Source organism: Ahaetulla prasina, chromosome 8 (genome assembly GCF_028640845.1).
Source record: "Ahaetulla prasina isolate Xishuangbanna chromosome 8, ASM2864084v1, whole genome shotgun sequence".
Classification (NCBI taxonomy): domain Eukaryota; kingdom Metazoa; phylum Chordata; class Lepidosauria; order Squamata; family Colubridae; genus Ahaetulla; species Ahaetulla prasina.
The window spans coordinates 24,422,964-24,438,700 of record NC_080546.1 but is presented as its reverse complement, the minus strand read 5'-3'; the positions used below and the strand labels follow the sequence as shown (position 1 = coordinate 24,438,700).

General features: G+C 39.7%; 2 protein-coding genes across 2 annotated transcripts in view; one reads left to right on the top strand and one right to left on the bottom strand.

Annotated features, from left to right (window-relative positions):
- C8H4orf54 (chromosome 8 C4orf54 homolog) overlaps positions 1-15,737 on the top strand; it is an 81,988-nt gene that overhangs the window by 14,672 nt on the left and 51,579 nt on the right. Inside the window, exon 4 of the mRNA XM_058192166.1 lies at positions 14,127-14,212. The gene's annotated coding sequence lies outside the window, so the exon portion shown is untranslated. The remainder of the gene's footprint in view (positions 1-14,126; positions 14,213-15,737) is intronic.
- DAPP1 (dual adaptor of phosphotyrosine and 3-phosphoinositides 1) overlaps positions 1-15,737 on the bottom strand; it is an 87,356-nt gene that overhangs the window by 21,235 nt on the left and 50,384 nt on the right. The window contains exon 8 of the mRNA XM_058192167.1: positions 1,180-1,302. Within this exon, the coding sequence (XP_058048150.1) occupies positions 1,180-1,302 (123 nt within the window). The remainder of the gene's footprint in view (positions 1-1,179; positions 1,303-15,737) is intronic.

Here is a 15,737-nt window from a genome sequence, read left to right as displayed (position 1 = left end):
GAGAAATGTTAGCTTGATGGCTTTGAGGGTCTCTCTCAGTAGCCCAAAAGAAAAGAGCAGGAATAAAAACACATTTTCAGGTATTTCAAACAGAAGACATTAAGACAATCAGAGATTTGCCTATCTGTCACACCATTTATTCTGTACCTCTGACTATCATCAGCTAGACAAAATGCGGTTATCTCTTATCCATTAATAGCAAGAATACGCATATAATATCACTAAAACTAATGCATTATCGATTCAAAAACATGAGTTTCAGACTGTAATTCTCAAAATTATAATAAATGAAAGGTCATTTTAGTTTGCATGAATTTGAGACTTCAGCATTTTACAAAACGAATCTAAGCAAACACTCATTATTTTTAATGTAAGTTGAATATAAGTTTTTCTTGTAAGCTGAAATCCAAGAAAGTATGTGTAACCTACAAAAATAATGTCTCAGGGGTCACAAGTAGTCTGTAGTTCATGAGTTTCTAGTTCTATTTTAGCACAACGTTATATAAGATATTGTGGTCATATGGTCAATGCAGGTAGCCCTCAACTTACAACCACACTTGGGACTGGAACGTCCATCTCAAAGCAAGGTGGCTGTTAAATAAGTCCATTTTTACAACCTTTTTGCCACTGTTGTTAAGCAATTCCAGCTTGCCTCATTGACTTTGCTTATCAGAAGCCCCCTGGGAAAATTGCAAATGGCAATCACATGATCTTGGGATATTACAACCGTTGTAAATACATGCCAGTTGCCAAGCACCCAAATACTGATCATGTGACTACAGGCACCAAATGCAAGTCATTTTTCCAGTTCCAACGTAACTCAAAAGGTCATTAAATGATTGGTCATAACTTTAGGATCATCTGCACTATGCTTAACACATTAACTGATTAATTATGGGTATTTAAATTATTCTACTTTTGGTTTTTTTTTAAAAAAATGTATTTCAGTCAAAGTTAAATGTTCCTGAGTTGCAGCTATTTCACTGATGTTCAGATGAATTGCATTTCCCAACTGACTTGTGAAAATTGATCAGTGACAGAGTCAAGAGTATACTACAATAAAACTTTGCTTCTTGTACCAGCTGCTAAATATATGACAGTGGTGGGAAAGAAAGCAGATATTGAACTCAAAATATGAGCAGGCTCACATGAAAATATGAAAATATGAAAATACTATACCTTACAGAAAGCGAAAAAAGAGTAGTCCTGCCATTGCTTTTTCTTAGGAGATAGCTTCCATCACTGCCATTGGAAAGTAGAAGAGCCTCTGCTGCATGACGTGTGAGATTGTCATGATACCACCTAATGAGACATCAAAGTTTGTATTGCATTAAATCCATGTCTGTTGCAACAAGTATGAAGTCCCATTCAGGTGGGCATGATCAAGGAAGCAAGAATTACACATATTTCAATAACATGACTTTGACAGCAATAACAGGGAATTTCCAATTTTCCATTATTAGTGAATTCATTACGGTGAGATGTCTCGGAACGTTTTGAATCATTTCTTCTCAGGTGTATCGACATTTGGATTTAGTTACTGTTTATGAAATGAGTTGTCAACAGATTTGTTTCTTATCTCTTGGCTCTTTATAGTTGAAATTCCTTCTATTAGTTTCCCTAGAATCTCTCACAAAAAGTGGCAGAGCAAAAATGTCACCAAAATCTCATATGTGTAAGACACACTGCAAAACAAAGACTGTAGAGCATATCTGACAATTATCCATGAGGATCCCTATCTATTATGACCCACTCCATTATGATCCATGTCGGATCGGCAGAAGGGATCAAACCAGTCAGTCCGATGAAGCAAAATCCTGGCTTCTTTGTTCATCAAACACATATCCCAAAGTGCTAGGGCTTATGATGCAGTGGTATGATGCTGTTTTCATCATTTAACAAAGTAATTGGAGCTTGAAGATGTTTACTCATCCAGACCTGGGTTTGAGGTGGCTAAGCAAAGTTTGGTGGAACACCAGAACTAATTTCTAGAGACGAATTGGTCAAATTATCACAGAAAGTTGCTGGTACTAACTTGTAAATTTATGAACTTATAGAAACAGGCAAATATGCAAATTATACAATACAATGGGCACCATGTGGTGTGTGTTTTTTAAATGGCTATTAATAAAATGAATTTCTGAAGTGCAAGGCAACGATAATCCTCACATGCTATAAAGTAGCACTTTCAAAAAGGCCAGCCATGATAAATTCCCTCCCACCTATGAGTTGGATACATGTTATCATAAAATAATATGGAGACCACAGTATTTTTTTTAATAGGAAAAGACAATTTTCTAGCATATGTTATGACTGGGAAAGTGTTTTTGAACTGTCTTCTGGAACTGTAAAGACAGAAAAATGACTGAATAGAAATTTTTCCCCCCTTTCTAATATTATCGAAATAAAAAATAGGGTCCTGATGTGTACTGTAGAGAAGCCTTTGGATTTCATTTCTTATGACCAAATATTAGGAATATCTGAAGGCAAACTTTTATTTTATTGTTTGAACAGTAAACATACTGTTTGAAGAAATGTCCATCTGGGTTCAGTTCCAAGTGGGGAGACAGACACTGGAAACATCAAGACTGTTTGAAAAGATGGTTTAATGGTGGATAGGACCACATTGGGGTTTTTTGGGTCCTTGGAAAATGAGCACATGGGTGAGAGAGAGAGAGAGAGATTTATACCCTCTCTTGGGCTTTGAATTTGAGCTTCCTGTTCCTGGGACAAGCTATTGGCTGCTGTAGGGGGTCATAATTAACTATGTAGGTTTTCTGAATCAAGCTTGATTGAATTGTGCTGGGTGATGTAATGAAGAGGCATGTGTTCTGAAAGGGTGTTGGGCAATTCCTATTATGGCTTAATGGCTTTGTCCTGGTTTGGATCTTGAATGAGGGCTAAACCTATCACTCTGGAGCTGAAGGCCTTTTGCTTTGTAGATAAGATGGCCCAGTCTTTCTGGGGCTATTAACAAAGGTGGCATTTATATTAACAAAGGTGGCATTTTGTACTGGCAAGATTGGCAAAAATATATAGGACAGATTTGCTAAATGTTGGAAGTGTAATCAATCCTCTGGGTCATATTACCATATGTGGCGGACATGCTCAAAAGCAAAAAAATGCTGGATGAAAATACATACATGGCTGGAAAAAATGATAAAACAACAGTATAGATCTGAAACCAGAGATATTTTTGTTGGGCATTCTACCAGAAAAATATGATAAAAGACTACATACTTGATCCTGCATATATTAACTGCAACTAGAATTGTATTTGCACAACAATGGGGAAATGATGAGATCCCGCCTGAGGGGAATGTAATTAAGAAAATCTTAGAATGTGCAGAAATGGACAGATTAACACTTTCTATTAAGGATAAAAAAGAAACTCAATATTTTTTGATATGGGACATATTTTATCAATGGCTAGATAACAGAAACAGAAGTTAGAAAGGAGGAGATATAAAAAGAGGAAATGGTAAAGTGGAGAGTTGTTAAAGAAGATGATGTTAAGTATTAATATTATTATATTATTATGTTATTATATTATCAACAGGATGGTGATGAATATCACAACAAAGATGTGTAATACAACTATTTAAACATGGCTGTATCCAGAACACTGATGAAAATTGAAAGTTATATAAATAGAACAAATAATACATGAAAAAAAGGTGGGGGCTGCTTTCAAAGAGCATGCTTCTTCTTTTTCTCATCCAAGGAGATATAATATTCTGCCTTTTTAATATTTCCTAGAATATTTCATTCTTCTAGGAGAAGGCTGGGTGCTAACTTTATATAATACTAATAGGGTCTTACTTCTTCATTACAATTTAATGCTTATTATTTCAATCTAAGAAGTTATTCTTATCCCAGTTAGTCTCTCAAGAATTGGTTTGCTAGATAGTTTATCTGGGCCCATAGTAAAGTGCTGAAGACATTTGCAGGATCAGACCAATATAGTGAATATGGCTACCTAAGCTGGAACACATAATAACAGCCTTCAGTCAAAATACTCTGAGATGGAGAAGGCCACTCTACATCTTTCTCCTTCCTGCCAGGAAAAATACAACCATAAAAACGTACCATTTCTTCACTCTTCATCACAGATCCTTGATGTGTGCAGATGTGATGAAATGTGCACCTGGAGAAGGGAGGGGGGAATTCCAGCAACAACACCATGGTTTCCCAAGAGGAAACAGCAGATTTCAAAAAGAAATCAAAACTGGATGGGGAGGATGGAAGAGGTTCAGCCTAGAATCTCTCAGGATATGTCTACTAGGTTAGAGCAGACAGTTACAGCTTTAGTCTGGGAAAGATTCTGTCCATTAGATGTAAGCAAATAAAGAATTAGACGCAACTGAATTTCACCATGTCAGCTTTCGGCTTGGGCTTGCTACCATTTCATTCTGCCAAGTAATAAGGCCAGTCTATTCAAGTGCTCTTAACTGTTGGAAACTATCATGGTAACTTTCTAATTCACTATTTCCTGAACTCATCTCTTCAGGAAGTCTGCTTACTGGTCTGCTTCCTCTTTTAGAGAAATGAAGCAATCTACGTATACGCAGATGCATATTACAAATGCTGAAATCCCAGACCAACTTGCATATACCATTTCATACATGTCACTTTGATCAAGTTCGGCAGTTTGCGTGAGAAGTTATGGTTAAAAATGAGCATTATGAAATGGAAGGGGTTGCACTCTTTTTGTTGTTCAGTACGTGAAAGTAGTAAAGTGATGTGTTAGAATCTCAGCTGTTGCCCAAACTGCCTACAAAGTTTCCTAAATTCTGAGAACACCAGAAAAAACGTGCCAAAGGGAATGTCTAGAAGCAATGCAGAAAAAGTCACATCTCAAAGTGAGCCTCTGATAAAAAGAGAGAGAGAGAGAGAAAGAGAGAGAGAGAGAGAGAAAGAAAGAAAGAAGGAAGGAAGGAAGGAAGGAAGGAAGGAAGGAAGGAAGGAAGGAAGGAAGGAAGGAAGGAAGGAAGGAAGGAAGGAAGGAAGGAAGGAAGGGGATCGTAAGCTGTTTGGGACACTAATGTTAGTGGGGTAAAGTTTCCTTCAAGTTGAACTTGACTATTAGTCCTGCTTTAGCCACAAAAACCAGCTGTGTGACTTTAGGCCAGACACTCTCTCTCAGCCCCACCCACCACAAAGGGTGATTGCTGCAAGGTAAATAAGAGAAGGAAGGTATGTTGAATGTCTTCGCCACCCTGAATTACTTATAAAAATAATAAACGCAGGATACAAATAAATAAGCCTTAAATAAACCTATACCAAGTACCCTATGGAAGCCAAACTACCACTGTTTATGTGTAATAATACTAAAATTAGAAGCTGCTCCAACCTCTGTCCAGTATGCATAAAAAGATCAAAGGGTCATCTTTAAAAACACCTGTTGTTCCAAGTAAGCTCACTAAGTACGTGCCAGAACAAGAAACAGTTGAAGAGCAGATATCGGATGAATGGATTGATCTAATATAGTGCATTGTGTGCAACATGCATATAGTGCAACATGCATTGATCTAATATAGTGGAAAAGAAGGGACTTTAAGGTTCATTACCTGACGTATTTCATGGGAATATAAATACAATGGGAGTTGAGACTTGTATGTACAGTAGGATGGGAAAGTAACCGAGATAAGGTTACTTGCAAAATGCAAATACATTCTTCTCAGTTTCACTTGTACACAAATGTGTATAAATTAATGCTATTAGATCTGATCTTTATTTCAAGGCAGTGACAACATGATCTGAAGTGAGGAGATTTTTATTTTATTTTTATTTAAAACATGGGTATAGCCACCTGGCATATGAAACTTCGGCAGTTTACCACCTAATGATAAAAACTATATACACAAGTGAAACAAAAGTAGTAAAACCAGATCACTCTCTGCTGATACTTGAGTTCTCTTGTATGCACTTCTCTGCAAGGAGACAACACTTATTTGGATGGTCCCTGGTCCCCAGTATCTAAGGGATCCTATGGGGCATTGGATGCCACTTGAAATGAGTGGGTGACCTTGGCCTTGGATAGGATTGTGCCTATGTGGACTCTTATGGATCCAACAGGGGCCCACCTAACAGATGACTAAAATGTCACTGGAGGAAGACAAAGAGTATACTAGCAATGGAGAAATGGACTCTTTAGAGAACTTGCATAAATGTCTAAATTGACTTGGATTAGGGAGGCAAAAATAAGTACTTTTATTAAAGAGTGAAACATTCTTTTATGGACATTTTGCTGAAAATTGATAAAAATGAACTGGTGATTTCTGGATTTATTATTTAATAGGGTTTGAATGAGAAGATGGGAAATGTTGCGTAATTTTGAAGCATTTAATTTTTCTGCCCATGTTGTGTCTGCAGAGAGCCTATCAGTGGCCCTGTTTAGGATAACTTGGTCCCTCCTAGGAAACATTTGTTCGGCATTGTATTATTCTAGTCATCTGTTCTTTCAGAATTGGAATCTAGTTGTACAGGTCCTGTGGAGCTGCCTAAGGCACAGTCTTGCCCAGTTAAATGAGAGAAGTTGAAACCTCTTGGCCCTGATGAAGTAGACATCCTTGGAACTGTGTTTTTGGCCTCCTGTATTTTGATCCCTCTCCCTCCTGACTGGTAGTTCCTGTGGGAGGTGGCAGGCAATGGGGAATGCTTCTTGTGAGAGGGGGTGATTCCTCTTACTTTGAAATAGATGGTTTCCACCTCCACCGTGGTGGGTCAATTATTGGACCCAGTAGAATTTGACAAAACTAGATCTAGTCTCCAAACTTGCTATCCTGGAAACAGAGTTGAGAAGGTGGTTGGCTTACAGCTCTAGAGAGCTCAGGGTGTGTGTGGACATTATCTGGAATACATCCATTCAAGATCCAGGTCTTGCCATGGTACTAAAACAGCAATGACTGCTTTTGTGATGATTTTTGACAGGCTTGGGATGGAGGTAATGCATCCATCCTGGCATTCCTTGATCTTCAGTGACCAATATTGTTCATGGTATTTTTCTGGTCTGGTTCAGGGGATTAAGAGTGGGAGGCACTGAATTAAATTGCTTCTCCTTTCTCCAGGGCCAATTCCAGTCAGAGATTCCTGCTTTGTGGGTCCCTCAGAGTTCTATTCACTCCTTGCTTCTATTTACCATCTATGAAGCCAATGGGGGAATTTGTAAACTATCAACCCTAAATGTGATATCAGTACTCTCAATTTTACATCTCTACCTAGGCTGACCAAGCGTTCTTTCCCAGTGTCTCTCATAGAAAAAGAGGATTGCTCTACAAACCTACATCGCTCTACATTGGTTGTTGCCTCAGTAGATCATACTTTTTTTCCATCTGATCTGATATTTTTACTCTCTGATGACAATCGGCTTTCCATAGCCTCAAGCAAAGATATCCTTTGACTGGAAAGGCCATAGAGATGCATAGAATGTGCACTAGAATAGATAGGTGAATGGCTCTCTGTGATAAGATTCAGGGCTTAAAGCAGAAGAAAAAATGGATGGTCAAGCTGATACGGCCTAAATCCTGACACAGTCCTCCATAGGAAAGGTACATGAGAGAAAAGAAGAACCAAACCTCTCTTTAATGCTGATGTGTAGCATAATAGGTATAATGAAAAGGGAAAGCAAAGTTGACAATTACGATAAGGAGGAATAATTGCACAGTTTAATTACAGCTGTCTTTGAATCTATTACTAAGATGTCCCATGACTCATTTCTAATATTTACGTTCTTTCCAAGTGCTTTTGAAACTAACTTGTGAAATAGTGCTTTGTGGTGTCCCTAGCCCATTTGTCTATTGCTTTAGTTGCCAGCAGGATTAGTTAATACCTGTCTCCCTGCCACTTCACATCTAATGCGGTAAGTAAGAATATATGTTTGATCCCACTGAGCTGGCATTTTCACCTCATGTCTGCATTGGTTCCGCTTCCCTTGCAGAACAAAGTTGCATGCCTGTTAGAACTCTACAACCCCATCATTGGAAAAGCCATTAATCTTCTAACAGGTTTTGCATTTAACAGATCTGATTCGCTCATCAGCTTTTTAGGCTGTGAATATAAAGGTTTAACCAGACAACCAGAGTATGTTGATTTCAGTCACTCTTGTCATGAGATAGTGTCTGTTTTTTTAAAAAATGAATAGAGAAGTGGCCTTGATGTAGGAAAACAGACTTGTTGTAAAGGCACTTCAGCCAAATGCTTAGAAAATATGAGGGCACGTGCAGTAACTGCTGATAGTGTGTATGTCTTACTTAGAAAGAGGCAATATATACAGTATTTGAATGATAAGGACAAATAGGGAGTGAGGACAATCAATTCAGTATCACTTTGTAAGCATTCAAAGAATCTGTGTCACTTCCACTGGCTTCTCAGTCGATTCATGTAGATTTTTGTCAGATCAAGTAAGTTAATTATTCTAAATTAAGTTCTTCTATACATTTCAATATTGGAATATTTAAGGAATGGCTAATTCATTGGAAAAACAAACCTTCAAAGAACCTTCAAAGTAAGTCTTGTCTTCCTAATTTGTCTTTTCTGGAGCATGTCAAAGAAGACAAGAGTGATTCTCTATGATTGGACTTTAAAAAAAAAAGTTGATAAAGTCCTTGGCCATTGACTTAGCTCAGCTGCTGTGTAATAAGAAGATAAGAGCTCTCATAGATCAACAATTAGTTTAAAAACTGGAAACATATACCTTATCTTCAGGGGTGGATTCCATTTATCTTTACTATCGGTTTGCAACAGGAGTGCACAAATGCACTTCCGCACATGCCCAGATCGTCAATGATGACGTCAGGGTGGGTAGGCGGAGCCTCCCACCGCCATTATTACCAGTTCGCAAGAACCAGACCAAACCAGGAGAACTCACCACTGATTATCTTTAATAAATAAATATATAAAGTAGTAAAGGATAAAGATTTCCCAGTTTTTAATTCAATTAATTAATGTTTATATTAATAACATTTATATTAATAAATTCACTTTCATTTATTTATTAAATTTATATTCATATTTCATTGAGAAGAAAGGATTGCTATCTTTTCCAAAGCATTTAAATAAAATTAATATTAAATATATCTGGACCTTGGTCACTTCAGAATTAGCCAGGTATTGTTGATTGAGGTATATTTTAAATATTGTATATTTTAATCGTTCAAGATTATATATATTTATTTTATTTATTTATTTATTTATTTATCTTATATTTATTTTTGAACCGCTAATCCGCACCGCAGGGAGACGGAACTGACACGTTGGTTCCATCCCAGGCGCCTGATGGACCCGGAGAGGTTTCTGACGGAACTTGGGCCACTTCCTGAGGACCTAACCCACGACTCGTCTGAAGAACTTGTCGCCGCCTGGGAAAGGGCGGCGGCAGGGGCCTTGGACCGCGTCGTGCCTTTGCGGCCTCTGACCCGGCGCCGGTCTCGACCGGCTCCTTGGTATTCCGAGGAGTTGAGAGAGATGAAGTGCCGGAAAAGACACCTAGAGAGTAATTGGAGGGCCAGCCGTTCTGAATCTGAGCGAACACTAGTAAGGTCACATATTCAGACCTATCTAGTGGCGATAGGAGCGGCGAAATATGAGTATTTCTCCGCTCTTATTGCGTCAGCAGATAACCACCCAGCAGCCTTGTTTAGGGTGACCCGCTCCCTTCTTACTCAGGGCGTGCTGAGGACTTTGGACAATATCTGCACGATAAAATTGCTCAGATTCGGGATGGGCTGGACACAGATTGGATAGTCTCAGATGGTATGATGGAGGCAGATCTTGAGGCTGTCATCTGGGAGGAGTTTGACACTGTGGCTCCCGATGACATGGACAGGATACTGAGGAGGCTGAATGCAACCACATGTTTATTGGATCCGTGTCCCTCCTGGCTGGTACTGGCCACACAGGAGGTTACACGAGGCTGGCTTCAGGGAATTGTTAATGCTTGTCTGAGAGAGGGTGTCTTCCCTACGACCTTGAAAGAGGCTGTGGTGAGACCCCTCCTCAAGAAGCCCTCCCTGGATCCAGCTGTTTTATCGAACTACCATCCAGTCTCCAACCTTCATTTTGTGGCGAAGGTTGTTGAGAGTGTGGTAGCGCATCAGCTTCCTGAGTACCTGGATGAAACTGTCTATCTGGACCGGTTCCAGTCCAGCTTCCGGCCTAGGTACAGCACTGAAACGGCTTTGGTCGCATTGGTGGATGATCTCTGGAGGGCCCGGGACAGAGGCTGTTCTTCTGTCCTGGTCCTATTAGATCTTTCAGCTGCTTTTGATACCATCGACCATGGTATCTTGCTGCGGCGGCTGGAGGGGCTGGGAGTGGGAGGCACCGTTTTTCGGTGGTTCTCCTCCTTCCTCTCTGACCGGTCGCAGACGGTGTTGGCGGGGGGGGCAGAGATCGACCGCGAGGTGCCTCTTATGTGGGGTGCCCCAGGGGTCGGTTCTCTCGCCTCTCCTGTTCAATATCTATATGAAGCCACTGGGCGAGATCATCCGTGGTTTTGGGGTGCGGTGTCATCTGTACGCTGATGATACGCAGTTGTACATTTCCACCCCTAACCATCCCAGCGAAGCCATTGAGGTGATGTCCCATTGTCTGGAGGCCGTGCGGGTCTGGATGGGGAAAAACAGGCTCCGACTCAACCCCGCCAAGACTGAGTGGCTGTGGATGCCGGCGTCCCGGTATAATCAGTTGAGGCCATCGCTGTCTGTGGGGTACGAGTCATTGGCCCCCACAGAGAAGGTCCGCAATCTGGGCGTCCTTCTGGATGCACGACTTTTGTTAGAAGAGCATTTGACGGCCGTCGCCAGGGGAGCTTTTTATCAGGTCCGCCTGATACACCAGTTGCGTCCCTTCTTACACCGGGATTCCTTGTGCACAGTCACTCACGCCCTCGTCACTTCCCGTCTGGACTACTGCAATGCTCTCTACATGGGGCTTCCCTTGAAGAGCACCCGAAGACTTCAATTAGTTCAGAATGCGGCCGCGCGGGTGATAGAGGGAGCGACTCATTGCTCCCATATAACACCACTCCTGCACAGGCTGCACTGGCTTCCGGTGGTCTTTCGGGTGCAATTCAAGGTGTTAGTTACCACCTTTAAAGCGCTCCATGGCATAGGACCGGGTTACTTACGGGACCGCCTGCTGCTACTGGCGATCTCCCATCAACCAGTGCGCTCCCATAGGGAGGTTCTCCTTGGGGTGCCGTCGGCCAGTCAATGTCGGCTGGCGACACCCAGGGGAGGGCCTTCTCTGTGGGGACACCAACCCTCTGGAACACGTTACCACCAGGTATCCGTCAACTCCCTGATCTTCGGACCTTTCGACGCAAGCTGAAAACATTTCTGTTTCACCGTGCAGGACTGGCCTAGTGGGGTTTTAATAAGGGGTTTTATTGGTTTTAAGTTCTTCAATCAACTCTAAATTTTCCTTTGTATTAATTGATTTTACTTTGACTGTAAACCGCCCTGAGTCCTTTGGGAGAAGGGCGGTATAGAAATCGAAATAATTAATAATTAATAATAATAATAATAATAATAATAATAATAATAATAATAATAATAATAATAATAATAATAATAATAATAATAATAATAATAATAATGCAATGCATTAAAGGGCTGGTTTTCTGAGTTAACAAAGAACAATCAAATAAATTTAATGCCATGGGTAACAACTGAAAGATTGATTCTCACTGCTGCTTTACTGGAAAGTTAATGACATTTCTTAGAAAATTCCTAGTTTGACATCTCATTTCTTCTCTGAAAGCAGGTAGGCAAAATAGCCAAGCCCTTCTCAAGACATCTGTGCTATTCTACATTTAAATAATTGAAACCAAGAAGATGGAATTTATTCTACTTTTGTGGAAAACATTCAAAAGCATTCTTGCCACGCTTGCTTTCAAGTCTTTCCCAGATCGTCTGACTATCCAGCCACCGCAGCTTCCCAACAGTCTTACCAGGAACGTTCTTTATGCACGCTCAATTGCACAAGCAGACAATCTGGGAAAGCTCTCAAAGAACTTATGATGAGCCTTCAAGACGAATTAGCTGCCTCAATGCTTTCCATCGCATGTCTTGCATGTGCTAACATGCTATTCAAAGAACCTCTTTCAATGTTTTGGATAGCCACAGTCTACAGTGTATTTATACTACAGGTAGCCCTTGTTTAATGACCACAATTGCTAAATGAAATTGTGACTATGCTTCTGATCTTATCTTGGATTTGCTTTGCTTTATAGACCTGCAAAGGTCATAAATGCAAAAAACTGGTTGCAAGACATGAAACAAACATGAGACAATCATGAAACAAGAACTATTCAGATTGGCTAGTCTCTACAGACTGCTCACCAAGGTCATTAGCCATTTGCTAATGTCTTCCACAGAAGTACGGTAGATGCAGTGATGGGATTCAGCCAGTTCGTACCACTTTGGGAGAACCGGTTGTTAACTTTTTGAGCAGTTTGGTGAACTGGTTGTTGGAAGAAATCATTAGGTTGTTAAATTATTTGAATCTCACCACTGGGTAGATGCCCTCCAGCAAATCACTTTTGTGCAAGTGGGAGGTGGAACCAAGACACTTCATGTATAACAAAGACCTGAGATCCAATCCAATTTACTCACATATATAGAGACTGCAAAGGCACATAATAAAGAATCAAAATATTAAGTAAGAATCAGTATGTTAGACTGGCATTTGATCCAGCCACTCTCAGCCACAAAAGCTAATTAGGTGACTTCGGGCCAGGCACACTCTCTAACACATTTACCCATCCATGTCTTCACTGTTCTAAGCATGTTTCTGATTGCATGCAAAAAATTGTCTGAATGGGTTCTATGAAAGGAAGCTTCAAAAATGTCAATTCACTATTCCTCTATGAAATATCTATGAAAGGGCAACTACAACCCAGAAGCTCAGTTCCTAGAAATGAGAAAATGAGCAGCACAAGTTTTACAGAACTTCAGCAATTCAAACATGGATTTTACCACTGTGAACCCAGTGAGACCAGGAAATTCTAGAGACCGTCTTTTGTCATTGAGTCCTCATGCGGAAGGGCTTATTATCTTAAACTCATTTGAAAAGAACAATGGGAAAAAAATGGCCAAAGTTATTTCTACTGACCACTTAGGCTGATATTCCAAATGGGACAAATTCCAAAAGATAATTATATATTAATCTGTCATAGCAAATAGGGACAAAATGATTCTTATGTGCTATCTGAATCTTAACATGGATTTTGACTTTAAGCTCATAACCACTTATTGTACAATGAAAATGTATAAGAAATCAGTTTAAATTTAAACCTAGCCTAAGTTTCTAAAGAAGAAATGTCCATATAGAGAGGAGTTGTTATTCTAAGTAGGAAGCTTTTATTGTATTTCCACAGTTTGTAAAGCTACCGTTATGACCATCAGCTTTTTAAGGAAAACTGATGTTTAGTCTTGCCAGAGGTAAGTTGCTTATATTTTTGATCAGGACTAATGAAGAGATTGCCTGACCATGAGTTTTTGGATTTTTCCACATGATAAAACATGCATTACCGGTATTTTGTGTTACGTGCAATTTGGAAAGTACTTGATTAGTTGATTAGTCAGATTACCTGCTCAGAAGTCACATGTTTATTTGGAATAAAATGAGTGTCTGTCACCTAAAGAGAAAACTTCACTCTTTTAGGATTACTGTTGCAAGAATAATTAACTAGCACAACACATTTACTTAGTATAGTATCTAGACTTAACTTCCATTTCTGTTAATACTAAAGCTTCATGTAATCCTCGATTTATAAGCTTTCTTTTAATGACTGTCTGAAGTTACAACGGCACTGAAAAAAGTCACTTACGACTTGGTCCTCACACTTACAAATGTCACTGCATCTCCATGATCCTGTGATCAAAATTCAGCTGCTTGGCAATTGGCATGTATTTATGATGGTTGTAGCATTCCAGATCATGCGATCAGCATTTGTAACCTTCCCAGCGAACTCAATGGAGGAAGCCAGATTCACTGAACAACCATGGCAAAAAAGTCATAAAATTGGGTGTGACTCGCTTAACAACTGCCTTGCTTAACAGTGTAAATTCTGGTCCCAGTTATGATTGTAAATATGTTTTCCTCTACTTTTGTTTTTATAGGGACATGGTGGCTCAGTGGCTAAGACAACTTGTTGATCGAAAGGTCGGCAGTTCAGCGGTTCGAATCCCTAGTGCTGCGTAATGGGGTGAGCTCCCGTTACTTGTCCCAGCTTCTGCCAGCCTAACACTTAGAAAGCATGTAAAAAATGCAAGTAGAAAAATAGGGACCATCTTTGGTAGGAAGGTAATAGCATTCTGTGCACCTTTGGCATTTAGTCATGCCGGCCACATGACTACAGATACGTCTTCAGATGACGCTGGCTCTTCGGCTTTGAAACGGAGATGAGCACCACCCCCTAGAGTCGGGAATGACTAGCACATATGTGTGAGGGGAACCTTTACCTTTACTTTTATTTTTTGTTTATCCAAGATCACAAATATTTACCTAACGTTGGGAACAATTCTACACTCAGCTGGATTTTAAATGTTCATCCTTGTTTGTGCTCAGATTCCTGAGTATGACCTGAATCCTATCCATTGTGTATGAAAGCATAATAGCTTAAAACCATAATTCTTGCTTTATTTCATCTTAAAGCCCTATTCATGAGGACCTCATAAATTCATCCTCAAATCACTCATTTTTCTTCTCTGCCTTCTCCTCCTTCTTTCCTAGCTTTTTCCTAATGAAAAAAATATCACAGATCTCCAAACTTCATCCATAGTTCTATACAAGGTTGGTTGGTTGAGTCTAACAAAAATATTAACCATACTGTAGATGTTAGAACTGTTCTCATAAACTCCTTATTAGTTTCAAGATATAATGTGAACCCACTTGACTTTCAAGAGCACTTTGCAAATATTACTCAGTTGCTGCAAGGATTTATCAGATTTCCTTTATTTAGGAGAAACCACAATTTTTTTAGTAAAGCATGATAATATCATACTACTCAGAAAAAAGCAGAACCATGAGATCAGTGGGTTTGTGCATGATAGGGGCTTCTATTAGGTAATACTATGGCATCACTACGGACGTAATGATGTCTTGCTATTATGAATTACTCCCTCTCCCTTAAGCTGGAGCTTTAACACCTTTTTGAAAAACAGAATTATTATTATTATTATTTATTGAATTTCTAGACCGCCCTTCTCCCGAAGGACTCAGGGCGGTGTACAGCCAGGCTAAAAAACATACACAATATACAATTTAAAAACTAAATTAAGAAACTTATTACACAATTGGCCGAAAAATTAAAATATTTAAAATCTAAAAACCCCAATTTAAAACATAAATAGAATTTAAAATTTAAAAACTAAACAGTTTAAAAAGTTTACGCTAGCCCCGCGTGAATAAACAAATATGTTTTCAATTCGTGGCGAAAGGTCCGAAGGTCAGGTATTTGGCGTAGACCAGGGGGAAGTTCATTCCAAAGAGTAGGAGCTCCCACAGAGAAGGATCTTCCCCTGGGGGCCGCCAGCCGACATTGTTTGGCCGACGGCAACCTGAGAAGTCCCTCTCTATGAGAGCGTACGGGACAGTGGGAGGCATGAGGTAACAGCAGGCGGTCCCGTAAGTACCCATGACATTATAGGTATTCCATTTTACAGCAATAGTCAGCAACCCCAAGGCCTGTATGACCCTCAAACTTCTTATTTTAAGTTTAAATAACTTCT